The sequence below is a fragment of the Phalacrocorax carbo genome, chromosome 13 (genome assembly GCF_963921805.1).
Source record: "Phalacrocorax carbo chromosome 13, bPhaCar2.1, whole genome shotgun sequence".
In the NCBI taxonomy this organism is placed as follows: domain Eukaryota; kingdom Metazoa; phylum Chordata; class Aves; order Suliformes; family Phalacrocoracidae; genus Phalacrocorax; species Phalacrocorax carbo.
The window spans coordinates 8806343-8830142 of NC_087525.1; the positions used below are offsets into that span (position 1 = coordinate 8806343).

Below are 23800 nucleotides of genomic sequence, written 5' to 3' on the forward strand. Positions count from 1 at the left end.
TCCTACCTTGATTGTAAGCTCCTTTTAAAACTAGATCTCTAAGTGCTGACAGAAGAAAGGATGGGTTATATATTTGGTGCTGTAGTATTTAGTGGAATTAAAATAGTTAAAAAATGAATCACTGGATTCAGTCCTGTGCAGCCAGGCTGGATACAAGACGACAAATTTTGCACTGAGTAATGCTGTGTGTTATCACAAAAATAATGCAAGCTCTGTTGCTCTGTGTGGAGCTTAGGTGCCTGAAGGGCCACCACGGCTTGTGTTTGTTGTACTTTGTTAACCTGAAGTCTGTTAAACTGCTTAAAAAAGCAGTTTGCCTTTTTTAATCTTTTTGTTTGTGACTTAATCTGTGCTAACTGAAGCTTATGAAACAAAAATGTTCAGTTAATTTGATAATTTTTTTTTGTCCTGTGATACTTCTTCAAGGAAATAGATACTAAATTCAATATCATGGTCTGCATTTTGTGTTGCTATTTCATCCCGCACCTTTTCCTCAGAACTCTCCGAACATGCTACTTAACAGGTTTCTGCAATTCAATGAAAACTCTTAATGTAATCTTAATGTAATCATAGGCAGTGCTTACACTAATTTGATCATGCTGAATGTGGTTACAATGAGTTAATATTATGTGTTTGTGTGCACGTGTTCAGTCCGTTGGGGCCACAGCCATATGTGGAAGCAGAAGAGGGATTTGCCAGAGGTGACTCCAGGTTAGTCTCATGCTGTAGGTTCTGCTGCTGCCGAGGTCTCTCTGTTCTGTAACACTTTGCCCCAGATGAAGGAAAATCTTTCCAGTTTACTTGTTCTTGACATTCCTTCAGCAAACTGGAGGATGACTTGTGTGTCGGGTACAGCTGTGGGATAATTCTCTGTCAGGAATGCAGGCTAATTTTTTATTTAACCCTGTCTTGTGGCACTCGTAAGTGTGTGTACTTGTTCCTTCTGGCCTCTACAAGCGGAAAGCAGATGAGATGGGTGAGTATAACTGATAATTTGATCTAGGTCAGAAAAGTAACTTCTGTCATGTGGGGCTGCCTCTTCTAGGCTTGAGAGGCTCTACTGAAGGGACAGTGGTTTGTGGTTTTTACCCCTGGGACAGCAACAGGTGTTGCAGTCACTCGAAAGCGGTGAGAATCTGGCACCTGAGAAGCTCTGCAACCATGAAGCTATTGTGAAATACCTTACACAAATCCCATTTATTGACACTGACTATACTATATCTCTTGGTGACCTCAGTGCTCTGTCATTTAGGAAAAGCAACAGCTGATCTGTTTACACCTGGAGGATGGCTAACAAATACATGTTTTGGATGTTCTGTCATGGATGTTGTGGGGGAGAGAAGAAATTAAATCTTGTATCTAACACCTCATTTTTATATTTTCAAGCAGGAGCTCTTGGAATGAGCCCTAGGTTATAAAAGCAAATAATGAGTGAAAATCTTATATGCGATTACCTTTGGTTTCTCTGCTGCTGGTGTGAGCTCAGTCCTGGCACTCATGGTCCTTTGGAAGTCATCTGTAACCTAAAGTTTTGTTGTCTCTCTTATCACACATAGCGCTCCTGGGACAAGCAGCACCGGCTTTCCAGCTTGTGCCACCTCTCTTTTAACTGATGGGCAGCTGTTGGCAGGGCACTTGGAAATGTCTTAGATTTTGGTGATTTGTATAAAATATCTAGCAAGTTCCCTGAAACTCATCTTTGCAGAGTGTATTTTAAAAAAATTGCAACAGATGTCACTTAATGATAATTTTATCACTTTTAATGCCAACGTTTTGTTCTGATATGTAACTTGCAACAGTGGATCCTTTCTTCTGTAAACAAATGAAAAACACTGCTCATGCATTGAGCTGCTGGAATGTTCCTATAAAGTAACAGAGATGTCTTGTGAGCCTTTTCTGAAATACCAAAGCAATGCTTTCTGTCCTTGCAAGAGGAGCTGCAGTAGATGCCATATGGAGAACAGGTACAAGCTCAACACAGTATTCTGCACCGGGGAAGAATCGCACCTTTTTGGTGGATGTAGAATACACCAAGCATCGTGTACAGATAACTGTTACATTGTGGGCCGGGGATAGTGCTTACGTGCAAGGCGGTGCAGACTTCGGGTGTGTTGGCTACAGATATTTTTTTTTGTTGTTTGTTGGATTGAACTTCAACCATAGCATTGCCTTGAAATAGGATTTTCCATTTATACTACTGCCATATAATTTTTACACTTTGCAATGCTGCTGCATATGTAACATCTTGCAGGGTTCCAAAACCCATCGAATCTCACACAGAAAATGTACAAATATATTTATAGTTTTTGTTATAAATGATACATGAAATATTTGGTCTCCAGACATCTTGTCTTCAGCTTCGCGTTGCCATGGGCACTCATTAGTATTCCAGGGAGGGCTGGTTGTCATGGCAAAGTGTGTAGCTGTACCGTGTTCCCATGGCAACCTCCACCATTATGTACCTCCAGCAGATCTGCTAGCAAATCTGTTTGGGTAAATCTAAGATGATTTTAGGGTAGTGTTAATGTTTTAAATAACAGTACCATCCTATCTCTAGGTGATTAGCACTGCAAATGTGTTCCAGAGGTTAATATGGACCATTGGGTCAGTATAACACGGCGTAGTTTTGGACTTCAGGAAAATAGTTTTCAAAAAGCAGCAGCAGGGGATAGCTTGACCCCTAAAGAGATTAAAATAAAATTATGGTGTTTGAGCTGTTTACATTTTTCATATGTTCTTTTGTGCGTCTGCATTTGAATGCGAAACACTTCTGAGCTTGCAGCTCCTGCCTTGAGTGACCTTCAGCAGTAACAACCTGTCTGTGTACAATTAAGTGCACGAGAGAGAATTTTGGTCTTTGAACCTTTTTTTTAGGAAGAGAAAGCAAAATACCTGCTGGCACACAGCTTGCTGTGGTCTGCTTAGGGAGCAAGGTATTATTGCCGGTGGGGAGCAGTACTGTAAATAGTTATCTTTTGTATCAGTAAAGTTTTCCATCCATTGCTGGAGAACTCGTTCTGATGCTGGAGATGTTTAGAAATGTGGTAGACAAATTAACATCTGTCAGCTCCTTGCTAATGACAGGCTGTTCACTTGTCTTAAATTTTGTTCTCCACTGGTACATTATTTTAATTCATGTAATGTACCCAGTCAAGGAGCTGATGATAAAGCTGTTTTTTGAAACGGTCTAACAGCCGTGGAGTGCTATGCTTTCACAAGTGGGAAGAATATGCCTGCATAGCCTGTTTAGATGGATCAGCTTGACTGGCCCCTGTACAGGCGCCCATCCCCTGTCTGTTGTTCAGCCATAGAAATTAACTGGAAAAAATATACAATTGCATGGGATGTAGAAATCTGTCCAATTTAAAAAATCAAATCTCAAAAAATGATAATGCCTATTCCTGAGAAGTGGTGACTTTACACATCTGGGAGAATTTGGTTCTGCTTAGCCATAAATCATTCCTGCAGCCCTAGAGGGTATGTTAATTCCATCATGGTTCTGATTGTTTCCTTGTTGTGATTAGCAGATAAAAACACTGACTTAAAACAAACAAAACTTTTAATTTGAATCAAATTATTTAAAGATTTAAACGTTAGAAATCACTTTATCAGCTCATAGCCTTATTCTTTTGCTTTAAGTTGATAAAGCAGGTTTGCACAGATCTCTTGGCCTCTTTCCCGACTGCATTTAGAATTTCTGATATTTCTTGGAGTCCTTTTTCTGTAAGCTGTCTTACTTTTCAAATGTCTGTGCCGAAAAATACTTTTTTGGATACCCTTGCTTAGAGAACACCACAAACTTAAATGTCAATTGGTAATCAAACAACTGAGTTATGTTTTCAAGCAACACTGTCTTTCAACATACTGAAAGCTGACAGCCAGAAAAGCTAATGCTTTTTGTCTTTTCTACATTTCTTCAAACTGGGTTTGCTTTCAAACTGAGTCAGACTGCATGGCCTGAATCGCATCGATACTTCTGAAAATGCTATCTCACAGTGCCCTTGAATAAGAGCAGCATGATTTTAAGCACTTGATTAAAAAAAGGAAATACAAAGGGGAAAAGAATGTACTTTTATTTTATAAATTTGTGAATGCATTCAAAAAATCTTTTTATTTCAACATTGGTGCAGTTTTGCTTTGCAATGGCTTAAGAATCTCATCTAGTAATCAGCTGCCAGTTTTGTTTAATCGCTGTAACTTGTATGTAGGTGTAACAACAGTTGAACACCTGGCTCCTTTGAATCAATGAGTGCGAAGGTGGTTATCTGCAAGGGCCAGGACAGGCTTTCTTTTTGCCTTGATTACCATTGATTCTTCATGCAGTCCTTTCTTATTCTAGGTAGATTTTTTGTAATAAAAGGAAAAGGATTTTTTAATGACACTGATTTATTAAAAAAAAAGGCAGGAAGTGAAGTATGATTAATGTGCACAATGAAGAGCTGTGCTAATATGAACAGGCACTTAAGCAGCTTTTTTTATATAGATCAAGAACGGAGCAGAAAAAAGTGACTGGAAGCTCATTTTTATGTATTCTTTTTTCTCTCACTCTTCCCCCCAGTGACTGGCAAACTAGTTTAGAGAAATTAATAATAACTGATGGAAGTCTGGAAACATACACTTCTAAAGGAACTGAGGCTGTGGAATAAATTGCCAGAACTGCACTGGGGTTGGGGGAGTTTTTAGCTGGCATCACCTGCTTGTAGCACTTCTACTCTACCTCTGTGTGTTGCCAGTGTTGGGTGGGAGGGGTATTTCTGTTTCTTTCTATCCTTTACATTTAGTCCCAGTTAGATTAAGAGGAGGGACGATGCAGGAGGAGAGGATAAAACTTCAGCCATCCTGACTTGACTTGACTGTAGCCTGCAGTTTTGGTGATGGTAGTTAGGAAGATGAAAACACTACTCAAGCTTGGAGCTTCCCTGAACAGAGCTTTGGCAAGTTTCTTCATTTTCTGTCAGAAATACCAGGGGCGTGCTCAGGCTCTGCCTGTGGAGGGCCTTTTCCTGAGGGACTAGAATTAATGTATGAATGGAAAGGACAGTCCAAAATATCTGATGTGATATAAGAATGCATTGTGCTTCAACATGCATTCTTGTGCCCTTCACCTAACCTTGCAAGCATAGCTGATGCTTGGTTATTTGGAAATCTATTGTCTGCGATCTTTTACATAGAAACGTAACAGTTGCATAACTGAATAACCCAAGCTATTGCCTAGTAACTTCAAATTGTGAGTTCTGTTTTTCTTGTCGTTTGAAAGCAAAAATTAGTCTTGAAAAAATTTCAGTCTGTAGGTGGTTCATAAGCAATTGATTTGAAATGCTTGCTCAGAGTATGAACAGTTCTTATAGAATGTTCTCTACTAGGCAATATAGAATTCTCTACCAGGAAGAATATAACTCTTAAGCGTTCACGTGAAAAGTTACATTTAATTTACGTAACGTAAACTGTTCGAGTAGCTTATCATAATCACTTCAGTTGTCACTGCAGATAACTATTGTTTGTAGCAATCAGTTGTGATGGCACCGATGTATGCCAAGTAAACCTGTTATGAGCATGTTACATGAACACTTTTAATGCGCTCTTTAATCCACTTCCAGTATTGGCAAGCATGCTGTTGCTAAATGTATTAATGGTGAAACTTCGTCAGTTTCTTCATCAATTAAATAACAATATAGCCATAAGCGCAGTGACTGTTGGTACAATAATGGATGCGATCAGTAACTCTCTATACAGCCCACCTGGGGATGGCAGGTTACAAACCAGTAACCTGATGTATTAGAGAGGGAGGTGGCATACTTGTCATTTCCATGATTTGAACTTGGAAGCCTCTTTAGGTAAGTCATAGATGCAGCTGGAAGTTATATGTGACCGGGACGTGATCCAGATCTTTGACAGGAAGTGCTCAGCATTCAGTTGTGGCCGAGCCATTTTCTAGTTTTTATTTTGGTTTCTCTTGATATTCCCCCCTCCAATCAATGAATGAACCATGGGCTTTATTCTTTTCATATCTAAATACAGAGGTTTCTGTTGATAACTGTGCAGGGTGAATTGTATGAAATTAATCATACTCCATTATTAACATTCTATGTGAGCTCTTTCTTTTAATATAAATATTAGGGTTTTATGCCTGGGTTGAGGGGAAGGAGTTTGGTAATGATACAACCTTATGCAATGATGCCCATGAAATTTTGTTTTTGCCACTATTTTTGCTGTCCTAATATTGATGATACTCTCATACAAGTGTATTTTGAGTAGAAGCTAATTATTCTTTTCTGCAAAATATTTGAAGCAAGTTGTGTGGCATGAGATGACTTATTTTCACCATTCTGTGTGCTATAAGTCATTAGCTTTTAAAAATAGCAAGTGTGAATCTAAATATCTGTTATACTTATTAGGAGCTTTCTGATTAGCTGTTAATTAGCATATCAGTAGATTGCAATGAAATATTAAACTGGATGCTGTGCCTACTTACAAGTCTTTAACTCGGCTAACGCGTAGATTGTCTAATACAGACAGCACTTCTGTACAGATTATTACTGCCTAGGAAGGCAGCAGCTTGAATCTGGAAAGAAATTTTTCTTTTTTAATTAAGCAATTAAATCCAAACTAATAGTGTGTTCAGTTGTTGACATACTGGAGCTGTAAAATAAGAAAAAGGCACAGCTTAAACCAACCCAGACAGCTTAAACTATTTAATGTACTAGAAATACAATCTTGTAATATGTTAAAAAAAGGAGTATTAGAGGCATGTAATATTATTATGACACTGGGAGAGAAGTTTCTGTTTGTTTTCATAATGTTTTGTTTAAGAGAAAATTCTTTTTGTTAGTAAATTGCTGATTAAGATGATAATGCCATTTCATCAATAGTCAAAATACTAATCATGTTTTAAAAAGTCTTGCTACAATGCAAGTTCGAAGATAGATGTCAACAACTGTAAGTACTGGCTAGTGCATGGGTGTCTCTGGTGGCACTTCACATGGTTTGGGTGGTCTCCTAGATGACCGCTCCTGAGACAGAAAATTACTTTTCCTGAATGTGTGACCTGAACAGACCAAGTTCTCACTAAGTCCTTGCTGGGGTGAGATAAGAAGTGTGGCTTGCATTAGAGAAAGCAAGAAAATGAAGTAATTTCAAAGACTTGGACTTCAGACTCTGACTTTTGTGGAAGTGTCCTGCTCTGTATGTGTGGAGGAACACAAGGGCCTAGTCCTGGCCATAGAGGAAGCAGTTGAGGCTATGTGTTATTGATTAGTGTGCAGTTACCTAGAGAGAATTCAGAAAATGGGTGACTCATAACTTTGATACGTATCTCCAACAGCAGTGGTGGCTGAGTAAAAATACTCTGTAGTCTGCTGTCGTGGCAGTAGTTGCAGACTTGCATACACGTGGCAGAGGAGCAATGCTTTGAAGCTAGTCTTCAGAGTGCTGCCTGTGCCAAAGGCAGCCTTAACAGGATTGGCGTCTCTGATTCCAGCCTGTGGTGGGTGCAGTATGTGCCTTTCCAACACTGGTTTTAACCCTTTCTTAAGGTGAAGCATAGATACAGAGATATACTGAGATTATAATCTTGCAGCAGTCCTGCTTTAAAGCAGCGCTAAGCTGCATCGCGGAGGCACCTCTACATCTGTGGAAAAGTGTAATCGTACAAGAGTTTCTTTTGTTACTGAGATAACCCTGAAAGCTGAGCAAGGACGCGACTTCTGTCTGGTAGCCAACTACAGCATATGCGCTCTCGGTTCTGGAGCTCGCATCACTCCTTTGAACTATGTAGACAAGCAGATAGCTGAGTCAAAACCAGTGTTCATCTGCTTCCGTGTGCTGCAGCCCTCTCTCGGAAGCCGTGTGAGTGCAGCAGCACGTGGCACAGGTCACCGAGGTGGCGACACACTGTACAAGCATACCAGCACAGCTGGGAGGTAGTTGCACATCTTGAGTGGGACAGATCAAAAAAGATAACATTTTCTGCTGTTTCTATATAGTGCTTAAATGTATTTTTTCCAGAAGAATGCTTTGAATAAAAGGCTGTTGAAAAATAGGAATAGGAAAGGACAGTATGCGGAAATCTGTCCGGCTATAGGAATATTGGATGTAACCTGCATAAATTAAATATCATACAATGCCTTTATCCTCTAATAAGTGGGAACCTAGAAATAGATACGAACGTTGCCCCTACTTACCACTTGTGGAGAGTTCTCCTTTAGTCTTAGTGTTGGACAGTAATGAAAGGAGGCTGTTCCCTTTGGGAATTGAGCCCTTTATTCAAAATGTAGTTCAGCAATTGAGCTAAAGGAGAATATCCATTAGCTACCAGTAATAGCACTTGTATCCCCTTTGCTGGATTCTTGCTACTAAATGGAAAGTCATTAAAATGCTACAAAAGCCTGTGTTGAAATGGGACTAGGTACATCATTTAAACATTTAAAACATACCAGTTCTGAGTGAGAGAGCTCCTCAGAATTCATACATCAGCTGAAGGCACTGCTAGGGAAACTAGTAGTCTTTAAAATATGCAAATTTTTCAGAAGGAATTGCTAATACATCTAGGCCTGCTTTCTGTATTTTAGTTAACTGTGTTAAAGTGTGTGATGGGACAAACCTGAGCCCCTGAGACTCCCATGTGATTTCAGTGTAAAGAATGTAGTGTATGAGAGGGTGTACATGACTAGAAGGTGTATCCTTAAAAAAAGCGTTCTCAGGAATATTGAAACATCTCCCAGTGATGTTACACAATTAGCTTTTATTATATCTGAAATGCAAACGCAGTAAGCCAAAGATTGTCTAATGGGATTGTCTAGGATGGGTGTTCTACCAACAATACAGGCAAATCTTGTGTTTAATTTGAATCACTATTGAAGATGGTGAATACTTTTCTTGTCTGTGTCATAAAAAGTGAAGCTTCAGAAGCCTGTTATCAAATTTGTCTTTTCATTATTGGATTGGCAAAGCTTTTACGTGTGGCTATGTGTATTGTTTTGTTCGAGCTGTAAAGCAACCCTTAGTATTATATCCTTTTTCTCCTTCTCTCTCATGAGAACGATTGGGTGGAGTCCATACTGTTCAGATCAGTGTCGTGGAGAATGCAGAAAATAAGATTCTGCCTCAGTGTGAGAGGCTGAGCGGACTCTTACTGTTGCTGAAAGTATTTATATCTGTTTGTGTGTCATTAGCTAGTACTTACTGGTTGCCACGTTGCTGACTGCCCTGTAATAATGCCTTTTCTGCTGCTGTTGGTATCCTGTGATTCTCTTTGGTGACTCATTAAACCAAATAATTCTGTCTCATAAAAGGTCTTTTGTGTTGATGCCTGATGTATTGCCGAGGCAGGTGGTGTTGACGAATGTATGGAACTTTGGTAGGTCCCCAAATTTTTGTCCCCAAAATTTTGTGTTCACTTTTTAAATTGATATTCCAGCTTAACAGTTGGTGGCTGGCATGTATAGGAGTTATAGCAACTGTTCCAGGTAACTGGAAACATTTGATATTTCTAATCCATTCTCATCATGGAGCAAATGACAGGGTAGACCTTGTTTGTGATGCCTAACCTGGAGCCAAATTTTTTAAAGCTGAAAAGTGATTAAATTTCTTTCGTCAGAAATGGTACTTACACTATCTGAAAATGTAACCTAACATCTTCATTGACGTCGGTTATTCTAGACTTACAGGTGCCCTTTCATAAGAATCAACCTAAAGCCAGTACTGTATAAAACAGCATGCACAACCGTGCGCACCCCTATGTGCACACAGAAACATTTCATTTAGACGCAAGCGCACACGTGTATCGGAGCACCGCTCAGCAGAATAATCATGGGCATAAACTTGTACTGTGACACTTTCCTTTAACCATCTGTTGCCAAATATTTCCAGGGAGGGCAGGATGCTGTACATCTGTATTCTGTCAAGCTCTGCTTGTATATTAGATAAGACACACAGGCACCTGCAGAAAGAACTGTGTGGTGTAGTGCTGTCATTTACAGAAACTTCAATGTAGCCTGGGAGTAAATGGATGAGAAAACAAATCAAGAGCAAGAAGAGTCCAGCCTATTAAAAATGCCATCGTTCACAGGACTCCTTGTACCTTACAAGTACTTTTGTGTTTATTGAAAGTACAGATATATTCCACTTCTCCCCTCACCACAAATCTACAATCCAAATCCATCAACTTCTAATTTATCAGAAAATAATTTATAGATGCCTGAATGTGATGATGCTGGGAACCTTGACTACGAAGTTCAAGAGTCGTCAAAATAACACTTTGTTCCTAATGCAAATTCTGATAATGTGGAGACTGACGTTCCTGTGGAGTGTAAGAAACATGAGGAAGAGTTGAGCGGCGAGGTATTCTTGTCCTTTTGGTCACTACAAACACACTGGCAATTTGTTCCTCCAATACCAATGCTCCAAGGATTGACTTGCATGGTTTTGTTGAGGCACAACTCTTCAGTAACCAGAATCTTGTCTAGGGATACAAACGCATCACTATAAGCATTTAATTACTTCTGTACATGTGTTACTCTGCAGCCTCTTGTTATCTCCTTTTAGGTGACTGTCATAATTCTTTAATTACTGGATTCCTTTACCTGCATGCCAAGTATGGAGAAAAGCTCCAGTGCTCACATCAGTGAGATGTTTGTACTAACTACCTAGTTAAATTCATGTTATATATTCCCAAAGCGTTATGGGTGAATGTTTCTCCTCCCTCTGTACGTTCTATTTGCAATACCACAGGCGTTACAGTACCACACGCAGATTACAGGAAACTGCACAGATTGCAGAGACTACAGAAAACAGTGATTACTGGACTCGTGTCTCTAGCTGTCGTGATTTTTCTCATGCTTTCCATCATGCAGATTGCAAAGGTACAACAATTACCCTTCATATATTTCTAGTCTCTTGTAGTGTTTCTTCCAGTTCCATAGAAATTGGGCAAGAATTTGGTGCTTTTAGGTGGTCTGTAATTGTTCTCAAATTTAATGTGCTGCTTAGTTTACAAAAAACTGCAATAACTGCCAAAGCAGCATATGCGAGTGACATGAACAGTATTGTAGTAAGCAGCCAGCTACACTAGCATCTAAATTCATCACTCAGTATGGGAGAGTGACAGTTCAGCATATGGCCAATCTCTTCAGATGCTGGTTTGTTATTTCGGATATATTTAGGACTAATTCTTCCATTTGGAAAGTAGATTGGTTTGCATAGCAATTTCTCCTTGAGCTTGTTGACCATTTTTTGGTGGTGTTCAGATCTCGAAGTTAGAGCCATGACTGAATTCAAGTTGCTCTTTCAATGCTGTGAGAGAATGGCAAAATGGAAACATGAATTATTCATAGGGATTGTAAAGACCTCATCAGGTACATTAAGGACGGATTGTTGAGTGATCTGTGTAAATGTTTTGCATAACACAAATTAGAACTGGAATTACAGGGGCAGAACCTGCTGTTTGTTTAGAATTATAGCCAAATAATTACTGAACTGGAATGTGGTTTGACTTTATGGTGAGAAGATCTAATGAACAGTCGAACAACATTATTTATTTGGGCTTTTTTTAACTGATTATTAAAGGGTTTTGTATTCAAATTAAATCTTGGAGTAAGAACTGAGACTTATATAAAAATATTTTTTCGTCATTATTGGAGTTATTGGACAGAATGTGTTCAGGAAAATACTCTGAACTATTTCAATTTTCATATGATACGCAGAGAATTAGCTGAGCTTTATATAGATACTGTTAACAGTTAATTCTGAATTCCCACTGTTCAAAAAAGTTATCTTTCCTGCTGTGACACAAACCAAAAGGAAGTGTATGCATCTCTTGAGCTTAGCTTTTCACAGGGAACAAGAAATTCTAGGCAGTGCTCTTTCAGTGGGGCTTGTTCTATAACAAAGGTGGTTATTTTGCTTAGTTGATATTCAGTCTGGGCAGTCAATGACAGTACAAGCATATAGTCATTCCAGCTAAATTTTGCAGTACTACATGTTTTTCACAAAGAAAGAGATGTGGCTGCAATTTAAAGATTTAGCTAAATGTTTTGTAATGGCTATGGAAATTAAGCACCTCAATGTGAGCAACTGTTTTGTGGAAAGGCATAAATACTATAAAAAAAAACCAACCCAAACCAATCAAACAACCAAACCAACAACAACAACAAAAAAAACCCAGGAAAAACCCCAACCCAAACCACAAACAACCTCTGAAATAAAAAAGTACTTTTCATGTTAACAGCTGCACCAAATAAATAAATCTCTTTATATTTTCAATAAATATGAGAGCAAGTAGAATAATGCTCTTTAGTGGAGTCCTGTTGGCATTCATTTTTTCAGTCCTTAAGTTTTCTTGTATTTTGAGCCAGAGAGTTGAGACAGATGGACTTCCATAAGAAGCCAGTGTCTCATTGGATTGGCAGGTTCAACTTCCTGCTTTTTCACCTGAGGAACTGAACAGTTGGATAGTCCTAACTCTGCAGAGATCAGAGAGGTTCTGGGGACTTGTCTTAACTCTGTGAAATCTGCTTGGCCTCTTTCCCAACCCCTGCCAAGAAGTCATTGCTTACACAGTCAAGTCTTTGACTACTTTCCTTGTTGAAAAGGATTTGGTCAAGCAGTGTGGGTGGCACCTCAAATGCAAAGCCACCAAGACACTTAAAACTAGACTGTGCTGAAGAACATGGTCTACCTCTGTCCTTGTTGTTTTAGAAAGTAGATCAAGAGGATACCCTGACTGGCTTGGGGTTTTTTCCCCTCATAGACTTCATCTTGCAGTTTGTTTGCCTATCTGTAGACTTTGGCAGATCTGGAGGGGTGTCATGCTCTTTTGGGGCTTTGCGGACTTTTGGTTTGCCATTTCCTTCTGCCTAGCATCTTAGTATTTCACACCCTTTTAATTTTTTTTTTCTTTTTGAGGGACTTAATCTTTTGCACCATGACGACGCACGGATCTGTTTAGAGAAACTATATGAACAGGCTTCCAGGACACACAGATATTTTATGTAGGACCCTGGTTTGAAAACAACTGGTATGTGTAATATGCCTGTGAGATAGCGATACGTTGTCGTGCTATGGGATGTGAAATGCTTATTGTGACATCGGTCAGTTGTGAGATGTGAAACGTGTTGTGACATTAATCAATTGTAATGTGTATTGTGACTTCATACTTCTGATTCTGATGCTCCTCATTGTATTTTCTGTAAGGTACAGTCTCTGTATTCCTAAGATCTTTGCTACAAAGTGGTGATGGTCTCTGGGTTGCTCTGCAGTAGACCCTACTAATGTTAGGTCATCTTCGCATGTAGATGTTATTTTTGCACTACCGTGGAGATTGTTTTGCCTAGAAATTTTAATTCTTCTCAATTTAATTTCTTTTATTTCTAGGTATACCACAGATTCTACCCTCCTGGAAGCACTACAAAGGTAAAGCCTTAAAAATCCCACTTCTGTTCATTCCTTGGGTTTACAAGCCAGTATTTGTTTTGGTTTTGTCGTCAACATATTGCTGTAATACTGAGCCTATCACTGGAAAAAACAGGATGGTATACTGTAAAATCATTGGGACTGTCTGATCTTGTTGGGTACTTGTAGAGAATGTGTTTATTTACCATCTTACGTTTTTGTCTTTGCTGCTTTGGAGCCACTTCTAATTCATCTGTTTCTGTCAGAACTTCTTTAATGTTCCACATCGTAGATGTTCCTTTGTTTATGTGAGCAAATAAGTAGCAACTCTTCACATGAAATCACATGAAAGGCATTGTTGATTAGGATAGCTAGTTTGCAGATCTTTGATGCAAGAACTTCCTGACTAATGACCACTTGCTACAGAATTTCCTCATTCTTAACAGACAGACATCCTCTGTCACTAGAGCTGTGCTCACCTGTGGTTGAAGGCAATTTTGTTCCATGTCCTTAGTTAGAAAATACCAGGTACGCAGACCTTGGTGTTTAGGTGTGTCCTCATCAGTTGGATGTTCAACTATTCATCACTTTAATGAGAAATTAAGGTATGCTGTACTCTTAGGCCTGTAATAGTAGTGTGTGGTGCTGGCATAGGAATTGTTATCCCCTTCTCTAAAATACCACCTGAAACCTGCATGAGAAATTTATAGTCCTCAAATGTTACAGGTCTGTGTACAACTTACTCCTAATTGCCCCGGTTTTAGTCCCGTAACGCTGTGGCGTACACCTTTTTCTCTTATGGCAGGTTGGAATAAGGTGAACAAAATAACTAGATTCCAGGAAGGTTTGGACGGGAATGTGTTTGCTGCTTCTCTCATTTTCTTTTCTCTCACCTGCGTGTGGGTTCATCTCCATCCCTGCCTCTTTCTTGCCTGGGTAAAATTTATCTTAGGTATAGTCATTGTAAAATTACAAGGCAAGATGTTGCACAGAGAATAGCTAACTTCAAGTTAAGTTTCTCTGGTTTTGTACTACAACTAGACAGAAGTTGTTCTTCCTGGTTATAGTCTATGGGAGCAAATGTGAGCACCGGGGATGCTGGAGTCAAACATTCAAAGACCTGTGGTATCATCTAATCAGTTACACTGACTGCATATCTCAGCTTTTCCTTTATTCCCCAAGGTGTGGAAATTCAACTTTTTGGATATACAAGGAGTTGCTTAATAGAACAAATATCGTGTATTATTCACTTACCTTATATTTCTCTTTTCCAATGAAAGCATTTGGCAGAACTGTCTCCCAAGTTTCAGATCTACTGGACCCTGTGACCTGTTTAAAGTATCTAATAACGCAAAAAGGTTCAATGGACAAGTCTGTCACCCAAATTTCTTGTTTTTAATCTTCCTGGGACTCAAAGACCCTTTGAGCGCTTTGGTAATCCACTGCCCATGAGAACGGAAGGAGGGAAGAAAGAGGAAAACCTTATTATTTCTGCCAAGGCCAGCTGTCTAATTGTTTGATTCCATGGAACAAAGCTTTTGAGTTAAGGAAACCGAATTCAGCAATTCAGCAGGTTCAAAGTTCTGTGTTCAAGGTGTGCCGCTGTGTCCCTGTTGTGTTGTGCTTGTACCCAACATGAAATTGAACCTGCGTTGCCCATGGTGGGAGGGAAAGGGAAGGAACAGTGGGCTTTTCCAGGAAACAGCAGGAATTGTTCCTGCTCAACAGGCAGTTCTCTTCCTGCCCTTCCTGCTTATCCCCGCTAGCATTGAACAGTAGTGACTGACTCGTAAGTCCTTGTAATGGGAATGGCCAAGCGATACTGACCAACGATGACCATTTCCCTTTGTCTTACCCCACACTCCGTCGCTGTGCGTGAAGCCTGTGTGTTTGGTGCCTCCTGAGCTCTGTGGTAATATGCAGTTCCTGTTTTTGCTCCTTTAAAGGCTTCAAGTGTAGTGCTTATTTAAAGTATGCACCTAGCTGAAATTACACCAATGTATGAGTTACTGTATGTCTTAATAGCTGAGGCGAATACATTTTCCGTTAAATTTCACTGACAATAGTTTACATTAACATACTAGTTCCAGTTTTTTGTGATGAAAGAAAAATGGAATATAAAAGCACAAATAAGGTAAAGCTTAAAAATAAACAAAGAATCCAAGAAATCATGAAAAGAGCTAAACAGACTTTATTTCTTTATATTGTATATTTCTAAACTGACAGTCTTTGTCTGAAAATGTAACTGCTTCTCTTCTGCTTGACATTAAGGATGTTCTTTTTATTGTTGTTCAGAAGGTTCTTTCTTACAGTTATAGCTTTAACTTGTCATGACTCAATCCAAATCCCAACATTTTACTTATTTCAAGAGCTTTGAACAAGCTGATGTTTGAGACGAAAGCTTTTTTTCATTACTTAAGTTACGTATTTGTGTGGGATGAGAATCAGATGGCAGCGTTTTAGAAATCTAGTTCGCCACTTCTGTCTTTTGTGCCAGCTATCTGTCTGGTCAGGACTTTGACATAAAGGCTTGGAAATTAGAGTTGGCATCTGTAGGCCTTTTTGTTTAAAGCTAAATTGAGTTAATAGAAATAGCTAGAAGGAAGGACTGGAAAAAACCCCAGACTCTGGGGCTGAGACTCTCTCAGTTGGAAGACAATGGCATGATGCTTGGGCAGTAATGCAGTTGCAAAGTTGCTGGAGGATGAATGGTCCTTACAGAAATCGTGTAGAATGATTAAGCACTGTTAACTGCATCTGTTCTATGGTGCTTGCTGAATATATGTGATGCCAGATCTTGGAATCGGGGAGGTGCAAAACATTTTTTTTTAACCTCACCTACCAGTAGATGATGGAGTAACTGAGGGTCTGGTTGATCTCTCTGTGCAGGATGTTGTGGCACAAAAAAATCCCCAACCAAAATAGTTTTCAGGGAAATGTGTTGAAGTTAAATGTAGTATCTGGCTCTTACATTTTTGCCATACGGTGCCGTACAGTGAGGCCCTGTGCCTGGGAAGTAGTTGGTCCCTCCTTCCAAATTTGATCTCCAAATGAGAAATAATTTTTACTGTTAACCAGCGGGGGAGAAAAAAAATCATTGTGTCATCTCTGGTTCTTTAGCTGATATGTGAAACTGCTTCTAGGAGGGCGCACTTCATATTGACTTTTTAGCTGTATTCATGCTTAGCCTTGATGTGCGTTAAGGTACGCATCAGAAGTTTTCTGAGCTGCTCTATGAAGACAAAAATATAATGTAACTGCATAGCAAACGGATGAGTGTCAGATGAACTCTTGTCTTGTTTTCTACCCTTTCTGTGCTTTTGCTTATTAGAAATCCCAGGAGGTTATTTTTAACACAGAGGGTGTTCACATGCTTCTATACTTAAACTACAACGAAGATTTTTCAGTTGTAAAATAAACCTGTATTTTATAAAGTGGGAAGTTCTACGCAGAGCACTGCGGTCAGAACACAAAGGTGTACTGATTGGTAGGTAGTAGAGGCAGTGTTAAGGACTTTGTTTTAAACATCTGAGCCTCACTTGATACGTTTTACAAAATTGTATGTAAATCAGATGCGTGAGAATTGGAACAGGTGAAGTAACTTAGATGCAGTGCAGTAGGTGGTAGAGCAGGACGATGTTCCACAATTGTGTGTTGTTGGTTTTTTTAAAAAAAGCTATTATAATTGAGATTTCCAATTTAAGCTTCGTCTGCTCCGTAAATGTGAAAACTCATAACCGGGAAGTAAGCTTTTTTCCTTCTTCTGAAGTACAAACCAGTCGGCTAGTACAGCTATTTTTGGCAGTTGAATATTGCTTTAGCTAGGGACCTATTGTACAATATTCCTTTTAGAACATTTTAATAAATACATAAATCACAATAATGGTCTCGGCAAGACAGGTGGTTCTTTCAAGTTTCAGTTAGATCTGTTTTGTTTTTGCTCCATGTGAACAGACAATAAAATAGTAAATAGAAGCAAAAACTACAAAGCCCCTTGATAATGAATTTACACTAATACAATGCATAATACAAAAGGTAATAAACACAGTAATCTACACTAATACATTAGTAATGTAGTAGTTAAGTACCATAGAAATGGTAGTATGGTGATGTTCTTGGTAGCCACATCAGTAAAATCCTACCTATTTAATTTCTTCTCTATGCTTTGGGTTTTTTTTTGCTTATTCAACTTTAAATTAACTGGCTTCTATTGGTTGTCACTTTCTGTATTCCTGTAAGATTTTTTTTTTCTCAGTAGGAAAAAAACCAAACAAACAAAAAACCAACCCCAAAAGAACAAAAAAATACTGTAAGAAAGAGTTTTGGGTTTAGTTGTTAATATTTCCTGCCTTTCTCTCAAACACGTTAGTCTTGAATGTTTCTCCTCTAATTACAAGAAACATTTTTATTTCTTAATGCAGCAATTTTATATGCAAAGTGCTGGGAAGGAGGCTAAGGTTCCAACGTTTTATTTTCCTGGCTTCCGAAGTAATGGGCCAAAACGATGCCTCGGCGGAAGATGGCAAGGCTTCTGGGCTTGTCTCCAAACTTCCATTATGTGATCGCTTTGTTATATCTGGACGGCACCTGTTGGAGGAGGGGTAATAAATGAAACCTCACTTCAGGCAATGGCTGCTTACAGAAACAGTCAGCTAAGGGCAAGGAAAACTCCTGCACTCAAGCAACCCTTATCTTTAGCAGCATCAAGAGATTACCCAAAAAAACTGAGTAAACAACCTAGTGAAGTATGCCTGAAGTTTCTGGGGTGCCAGTCACTTTGAAGCAGTCTGCTTAAGAAATGCTGATTACTCGGCACTTCTTGTGTCTAGAAACTATACTATTTTTCTAACACCCACCAGTAGCAGAACTGCCTGACTCGGTCAGAGCAGGGAGGCAGGGAAGCCTTCCGCTGAAGGGAGAGAAGATGCTGTTGTGATGAGGAATGTAGCTTGCATTGGAAATTTTTTCAGTCAGGTCGGAATTGTGGAAGGATTTCACCCCTTCCTACTGTCCCACGGGACGAAGCTGAGGAATAAGATTGCTAGTAATCAGAAGAGTATGAGAAACTGAAGCAGCATGGCCCAGGGGGTTTAATAGGGGATGAACCAAAAGCATAGGAGCCTGTGAAGGGGAAATTCCAGTTGTAACTGCTCAGCAGTGGTAATTTGTGACCAAGGAATGATCTGGCATGGAGGAAAAGAGGGTCCAGCTGCAGAAGGGGCTGGGCTGGAAGCAGGAATGCCAGAGACGGAGCAACTCTCCCTGTACAGGAGTGAAGTTTCCCTTGCTGATGAGAGAAGGAACAGCCACAGCACTGTCTTGTAGTGGTCGTGTAACGCCAGTGTTTGGGCAGCAGAGCTGGTGCTGGGGGATGAGCCCAACACTGGGCTGTGTGTCCCACGCCAATGCTCACAGGATTGGTGCTGGTGCAAGTGTATATAAGGAATTGGCTCCTGATGTATTTTTGCAGAATCCTTGTAGAACTGTTTGACAGTAGGACTGTCCAATGTGGTGTTCGTTACATTTTTCCTTTCATATTTAAGCACAAGCGTGTGTTTAATTCACCTCAAGCGATGCCATAAGAATTCCTCAACACCTGGAAGGTACAAAGTAGGGGATAAAAGGAACTGGTTAGGCTGTTTGGAAACTAAACCTGGAAAGAACAGCCATGCTGGGTTAAATGGGTGTGGATGGTGAGAAAGACCTTGGAGGCAGAAAGCCTATGGGAAGAAACACATGAGGGAAAACACTAGACTAGAAAGTGAAAAAGCAAGTATAAAAAGATGGTGGAAGATGCTGTAAAAATCAGGGCATATAGCTCTTGCTAGCAGTGCGAGAGGGAATTAGCTGTGATGTTACACAGAATGAGATTGAGACTAAAAATATAAGCTGGAAGTGAGCAGGTTCTTACCTGTGCCTGGAAAGGAATTAAATAGTAGATCTGAAAGGGAGTCTTGGATCTCTCAAAATGGCAAGGAAGAGACAGAGAAGATGCTGAAAAGTGGATATGTGGAGAAGTTAGGACAAAATCATGAGTGTTTCATGGTAGGACGGCTGAACACCACAGAGCTGTCATAAGCATTGATCTCAGGGTGGTATACTGCAAAAGGCAAAGGCAGATGTGTGACCAAGATGGCATGTGGGGGTAGCTGATGTGTACATAAAAGGCATATGGAAGAGACAGGTGAAAATGGAGGGGTTCATGTCAAAATTCACTGGCCAGCATGAGGTTTCAGTGGTTTTGCTGAGAGATGGGACATTGCACACAAATCAGGAAGAGGCAGATGGAAGTGGTGGAAGAAAGAGTGGCAAATAACGCAAGTTCAACGGGAAAATGAAGGGGAAGGAGTGAGTTGGAGGAAGGGCAAAAGGAAAAAGTGAAAAAGTTACTTTTAAACTGCATTTGTAAAGAATAGCCTGTTCACTATGCAATCGTAGAAAAATAAGATGCCAGCTCTAACTCCTTATGCCTATAATGTAATTGGGTAAGTGTAATAAAGTGAAAGATGAGATTGTACTTCCAGAGTAATTCTTCTGTCTGTGTTTGGCTTGATAAATTAATCAATCAGCTGATAAGCTGTTACAGAAAGTGAACAATGCTGTCATTCGTTTTTAACTTATGAAAAGTATTAACAACTTGAAACAGTGTTTGCTAGCTAATTCTTGCAGCTTGAAACGGAATTGTTATGTAAATTGGAGCTATTTCAGTGCTTCAAGTGTTACGTACACTGTATGTGCTTCAGACTTCTACTTTTCTCTAAACAGGTGTTAATAATAATTATGCCTTCATGAAGCATTTCTGACATGCCCTGGAGTTTAATAATCAGATGGGGTTAATCAGCTCACTCGACCAGCCATTAAGGCTTTGAAAATGGGCTTCTTAAGTATAACGTTTCTAGCTAATGGCCATTTGGACTTGCATGTCATGGTAATAAAAGTTAAACTGCTTTTTTGGCTATCAAAATTATATAAACAGAAGCTGAAATTTTCTCTGAAGAACAAGGCTGCATGCAGACAGTGAAATGTGGACCTCATTAATGCAGCGTATGGAAAGCTGTTCCTGCTAATGCCTCCTGTTATCAGAACAAGTATTGCCATTATTGTTGAAGACGCCTGTGGTCCTTCTTTTGCAGCAAGAAGATGCTGTGAGTGTTGCTATATAAATAATGTGGAAATGGCACATGGATAATGTGTAAGGATTTGTCCTGAGTAAAAGCCAGAGGGCATGACTGCTGAGCTTGAAAGATTCTTTGAGGAGGAATGCTAGTTCATGTGGCATAGCAAAATATCAAGAAAGTGGGATTATTTTTCTTCCTGGTAATGATCCCCTGGAGTTATCTTGAGGGTGTAACTAGTGAACTAAGTGAAAAGTAATACTAAAACAAATTGTCTTAAGGTCAAAGTCAGAGCTTTCAGTCTTTTCTTACTGTTGTTTCTCCTGCTTAGAATAAGAACATATTTTTAAACCAAACCTTTTACGAAAATTTTCATTTGACACCTCTACTTTTTTGTGAGATCAAAGCCACTATTGAGGGCCTGCTTCTCTTGAGAACTTTCAGATTAATGATAATGCAGTTCATAAAAGTGAACAGAAAATGAGAAAAATAGGGAAACAAATTTTAGAACTTATTCAGTTCATTGTTTATAGTAAAAAATTATATAGGTCTCCTTCAGTGCTCTGTGGCAGTTTCAGTTGTTGATAAATGGAAAGAGGTTATTTTTTTTCTCTAAGATGCTTTCATGGCTATAATTCACCTATTTTGAGCTTGAAAAACTTCATGCTAATTTCTCATATTTAAAGTTTTAGAAAAGGGATATTTGTTTTGAGGAAATTTATACCTGAAACTGAAAATTGACCAAATGTGGTTTTACCTTGCGAAGCTAAATGTCCTTAGAGGAGGTGACCATTTATAATAGTAATGGAAAGTGAGCTCAGCAATTTGGATTAACAAGGAAAGATTGGGCAGCCCTAAAGGTTAACAGTGTAACTGTGTTGGTTTTGCAAACTCAATCCATGTTGATAGTGATTACACTGATGCCAGTGTTCTTATTTATGCCATCATATGGATTACTTGCACCTGTGAATTACAGGTTTTAAAGTTTTGACTAGAAAGCTGCAAATTATACTTACGTGTGCTCTAGACACCCTTGTGACTTTACCTACCATGGAAAATGATACTAAGTGTAACAGGAAAAAGCTATTTGGAGGCCAGAGGAGCAGATCTTTCAGAATATTCCATGTTTGAATCCCACTTGGTATGACTAAGGAGGTGACGGCAACGATGCTTACGTTAGCAGCTCTCCATGTAGAAACAAGATGGTGGAAAGACCTTGGTGGTGGAGGAAGCTAAGGATCCTGAGACAGTGAGAAGGAAGAGCCTTTCAGCTTCTTGCTTACCTCTCCAGTCAGGTTCCTTATGCTATCTGGTTGCTAGTGGCTTTCTCTGTTTCATAGTTTTTTTAGCAGACCTTTGACTTCCTCTGGTGCATTGATGCATGTTGTCTTCAAGGTGATTTTTTTTCCTGCACCTTGGAAAACTGTTGTTCTAACAGATACTCTTAGACCAGTACAATGGTTGGGGACTGCTAATGGGAGCCTGAAAAGAGGCAAAGTAATTACAAGCTCAAGAATGATGCCTGGATAAAAAAAAGAAGAAAAAACTCCCAATGAAAACAGCAACATAAAAAGGGCTGAAGTATATTTGACCAGTGCTTATAAGCATCGAAAGCCACCTCACAGGAGGCTAACGATGCTGCAAATGGTGTGCAGCTAAGCAAATGTGTGATGAAGAAATATACAGGCTAACAAAATGGACTCGGAGTTGCCAAATGCAGCAAAGCTGTCACTGGAAGAGTGCTTCTGTTCGGCTTAGGGCTGGCACGGCAGAAAATTCCCAAGTGAGCTTCATGTGCATATCCCTTGGATAATTGGTGAGCACTGAAGAATATTTGAGTTAACATTTTGTACAGCAAAGTGAAATATAGCTTAGAGTGTTAGGGAAAAGAATATGTTCAGTTTAAAAAGACTAACAGTCGATCGGTGTTTGAGAAAATAAACAGTGCTTGTAAGTGGAAACTCCTGACCAGAAGGGGTTTCCTTTAATACTCTCTGTGCCTCGGTGGGTGCAAGCTTTTCTATATCTACTAAGTGTCCAGTTACCTGGCATTTGCAACAGAAATAGTCCAATTTTCTTTTATTCTGAAAACCTTTTGAAACTGGAGGTAATTATTCCTTAATAAGATTGGCAATGGGATTGTAAGAACCGCTTCTTGTGATCTTTTCCTCCCTCAGATTTTGGCTAGGGTACTGAACCCTTTCAGGTATTTTCTAAAAGGACTGCTGGAATCTTTTGAGTCTGCAGAGAGTCTGGAGTCCCATCAGTGAGGTTTCTAGATGTGTAAACCAATAATGCATCGATATTACTCGATGTCAGTTTTTATCACTGCCACTTAAATAATACAATATTATGAAGGGTGCTTTCTAGAGAAACTCCTCCTAATCCTATTCTCATGGAGAGATCTGAATTATAACTGCTGGGCTTTTTGATTCAGGGAACATGTTTCGTTTTTTTAATTCTCTGGCATCATTTATGAGGTTATTTGAACCCTGTGTTTCTCATTTGTATTTTTAAATTCGTCCTCTGTATTGGAATTACTATATTTTTTCATGTTTGTAACATTATAGATTAATATGAAATGAAAAATAGTCCAAAAAAATTACAACGGGCTGTTCAGCAGCACCAGGGGTTATTTGTTGTGTGTGGATAATATGAGAGGAAATTTAACACAGAACCCCTTTCCAGCAGCGACCTTCTGCAACCTCATGCTGTATGGCTTCTATTCCTGAATAGCCCTTCAACTCCGTATTCAGCAGGTTATTGCAGTACTTGAAAGTGAGTGTTTCTGGGAAGGGGGCAGGTTGTACATTCCAAGTGCATCACAGGTGAACTCCTCCTTTCAACAGCCTGGCAAAACTGTCATGCTCCGTGTTCCTTCTCGTGTAGCTCATGTCATAGCTGCGACACTTTCAAGATGTGAGTCATTACAAATCGGTCTGTTGTGTTCTGTGCAGCCTGGTTCATGGTTTCAGAAAGACAAAGTTATTTTCCTTTCCTGCTGCTTATATTCACTTCAGATAAGCATTTCTGCAGTACAGCTGTATGACTTGCAGATGGGGAACTCAAGGCCTTAAGTGCACATTAAGCATTGCTTTGCATACGTAAGCTTCATACACTGTAATGATAAAGTACATCTTACGTTTTAGCTATTTGAGTGGTGGCCTCTTTCTCCCACTCACCTTCCAGCTGATGAAACAGGAGAATATACTCGGGTTAAAGAGAACGTCTTGGTGATAGTCATCTTTTACTTACTTCCTTTCAATATTTTGATCCTTCCAAATACAAAGTGTCTTTTT

General features: G+C 39.4%; 1 protein-coding gene across 1 annotated transcript in view; it reads left to right on the forward strand.

The window, feature by feature from the left end:
- The window catches only part of ANK3 (ankyrin 3), a 375046-nt gene that overhangs the window by 31667 nt on the left and 319579 nt on the right, over nt 1-23800 (forward strand). Inside the window, exon 2 of the mRNA XM_064464766.1 lies at nt 13369-13407. Within this exon, the coding sequence (XP_064320836.1) occupies nt 13369-13407 (39 nt within the window). The remainder of the gene's footprint in view (nt 1-13368; nt 13408-23800) is intronic.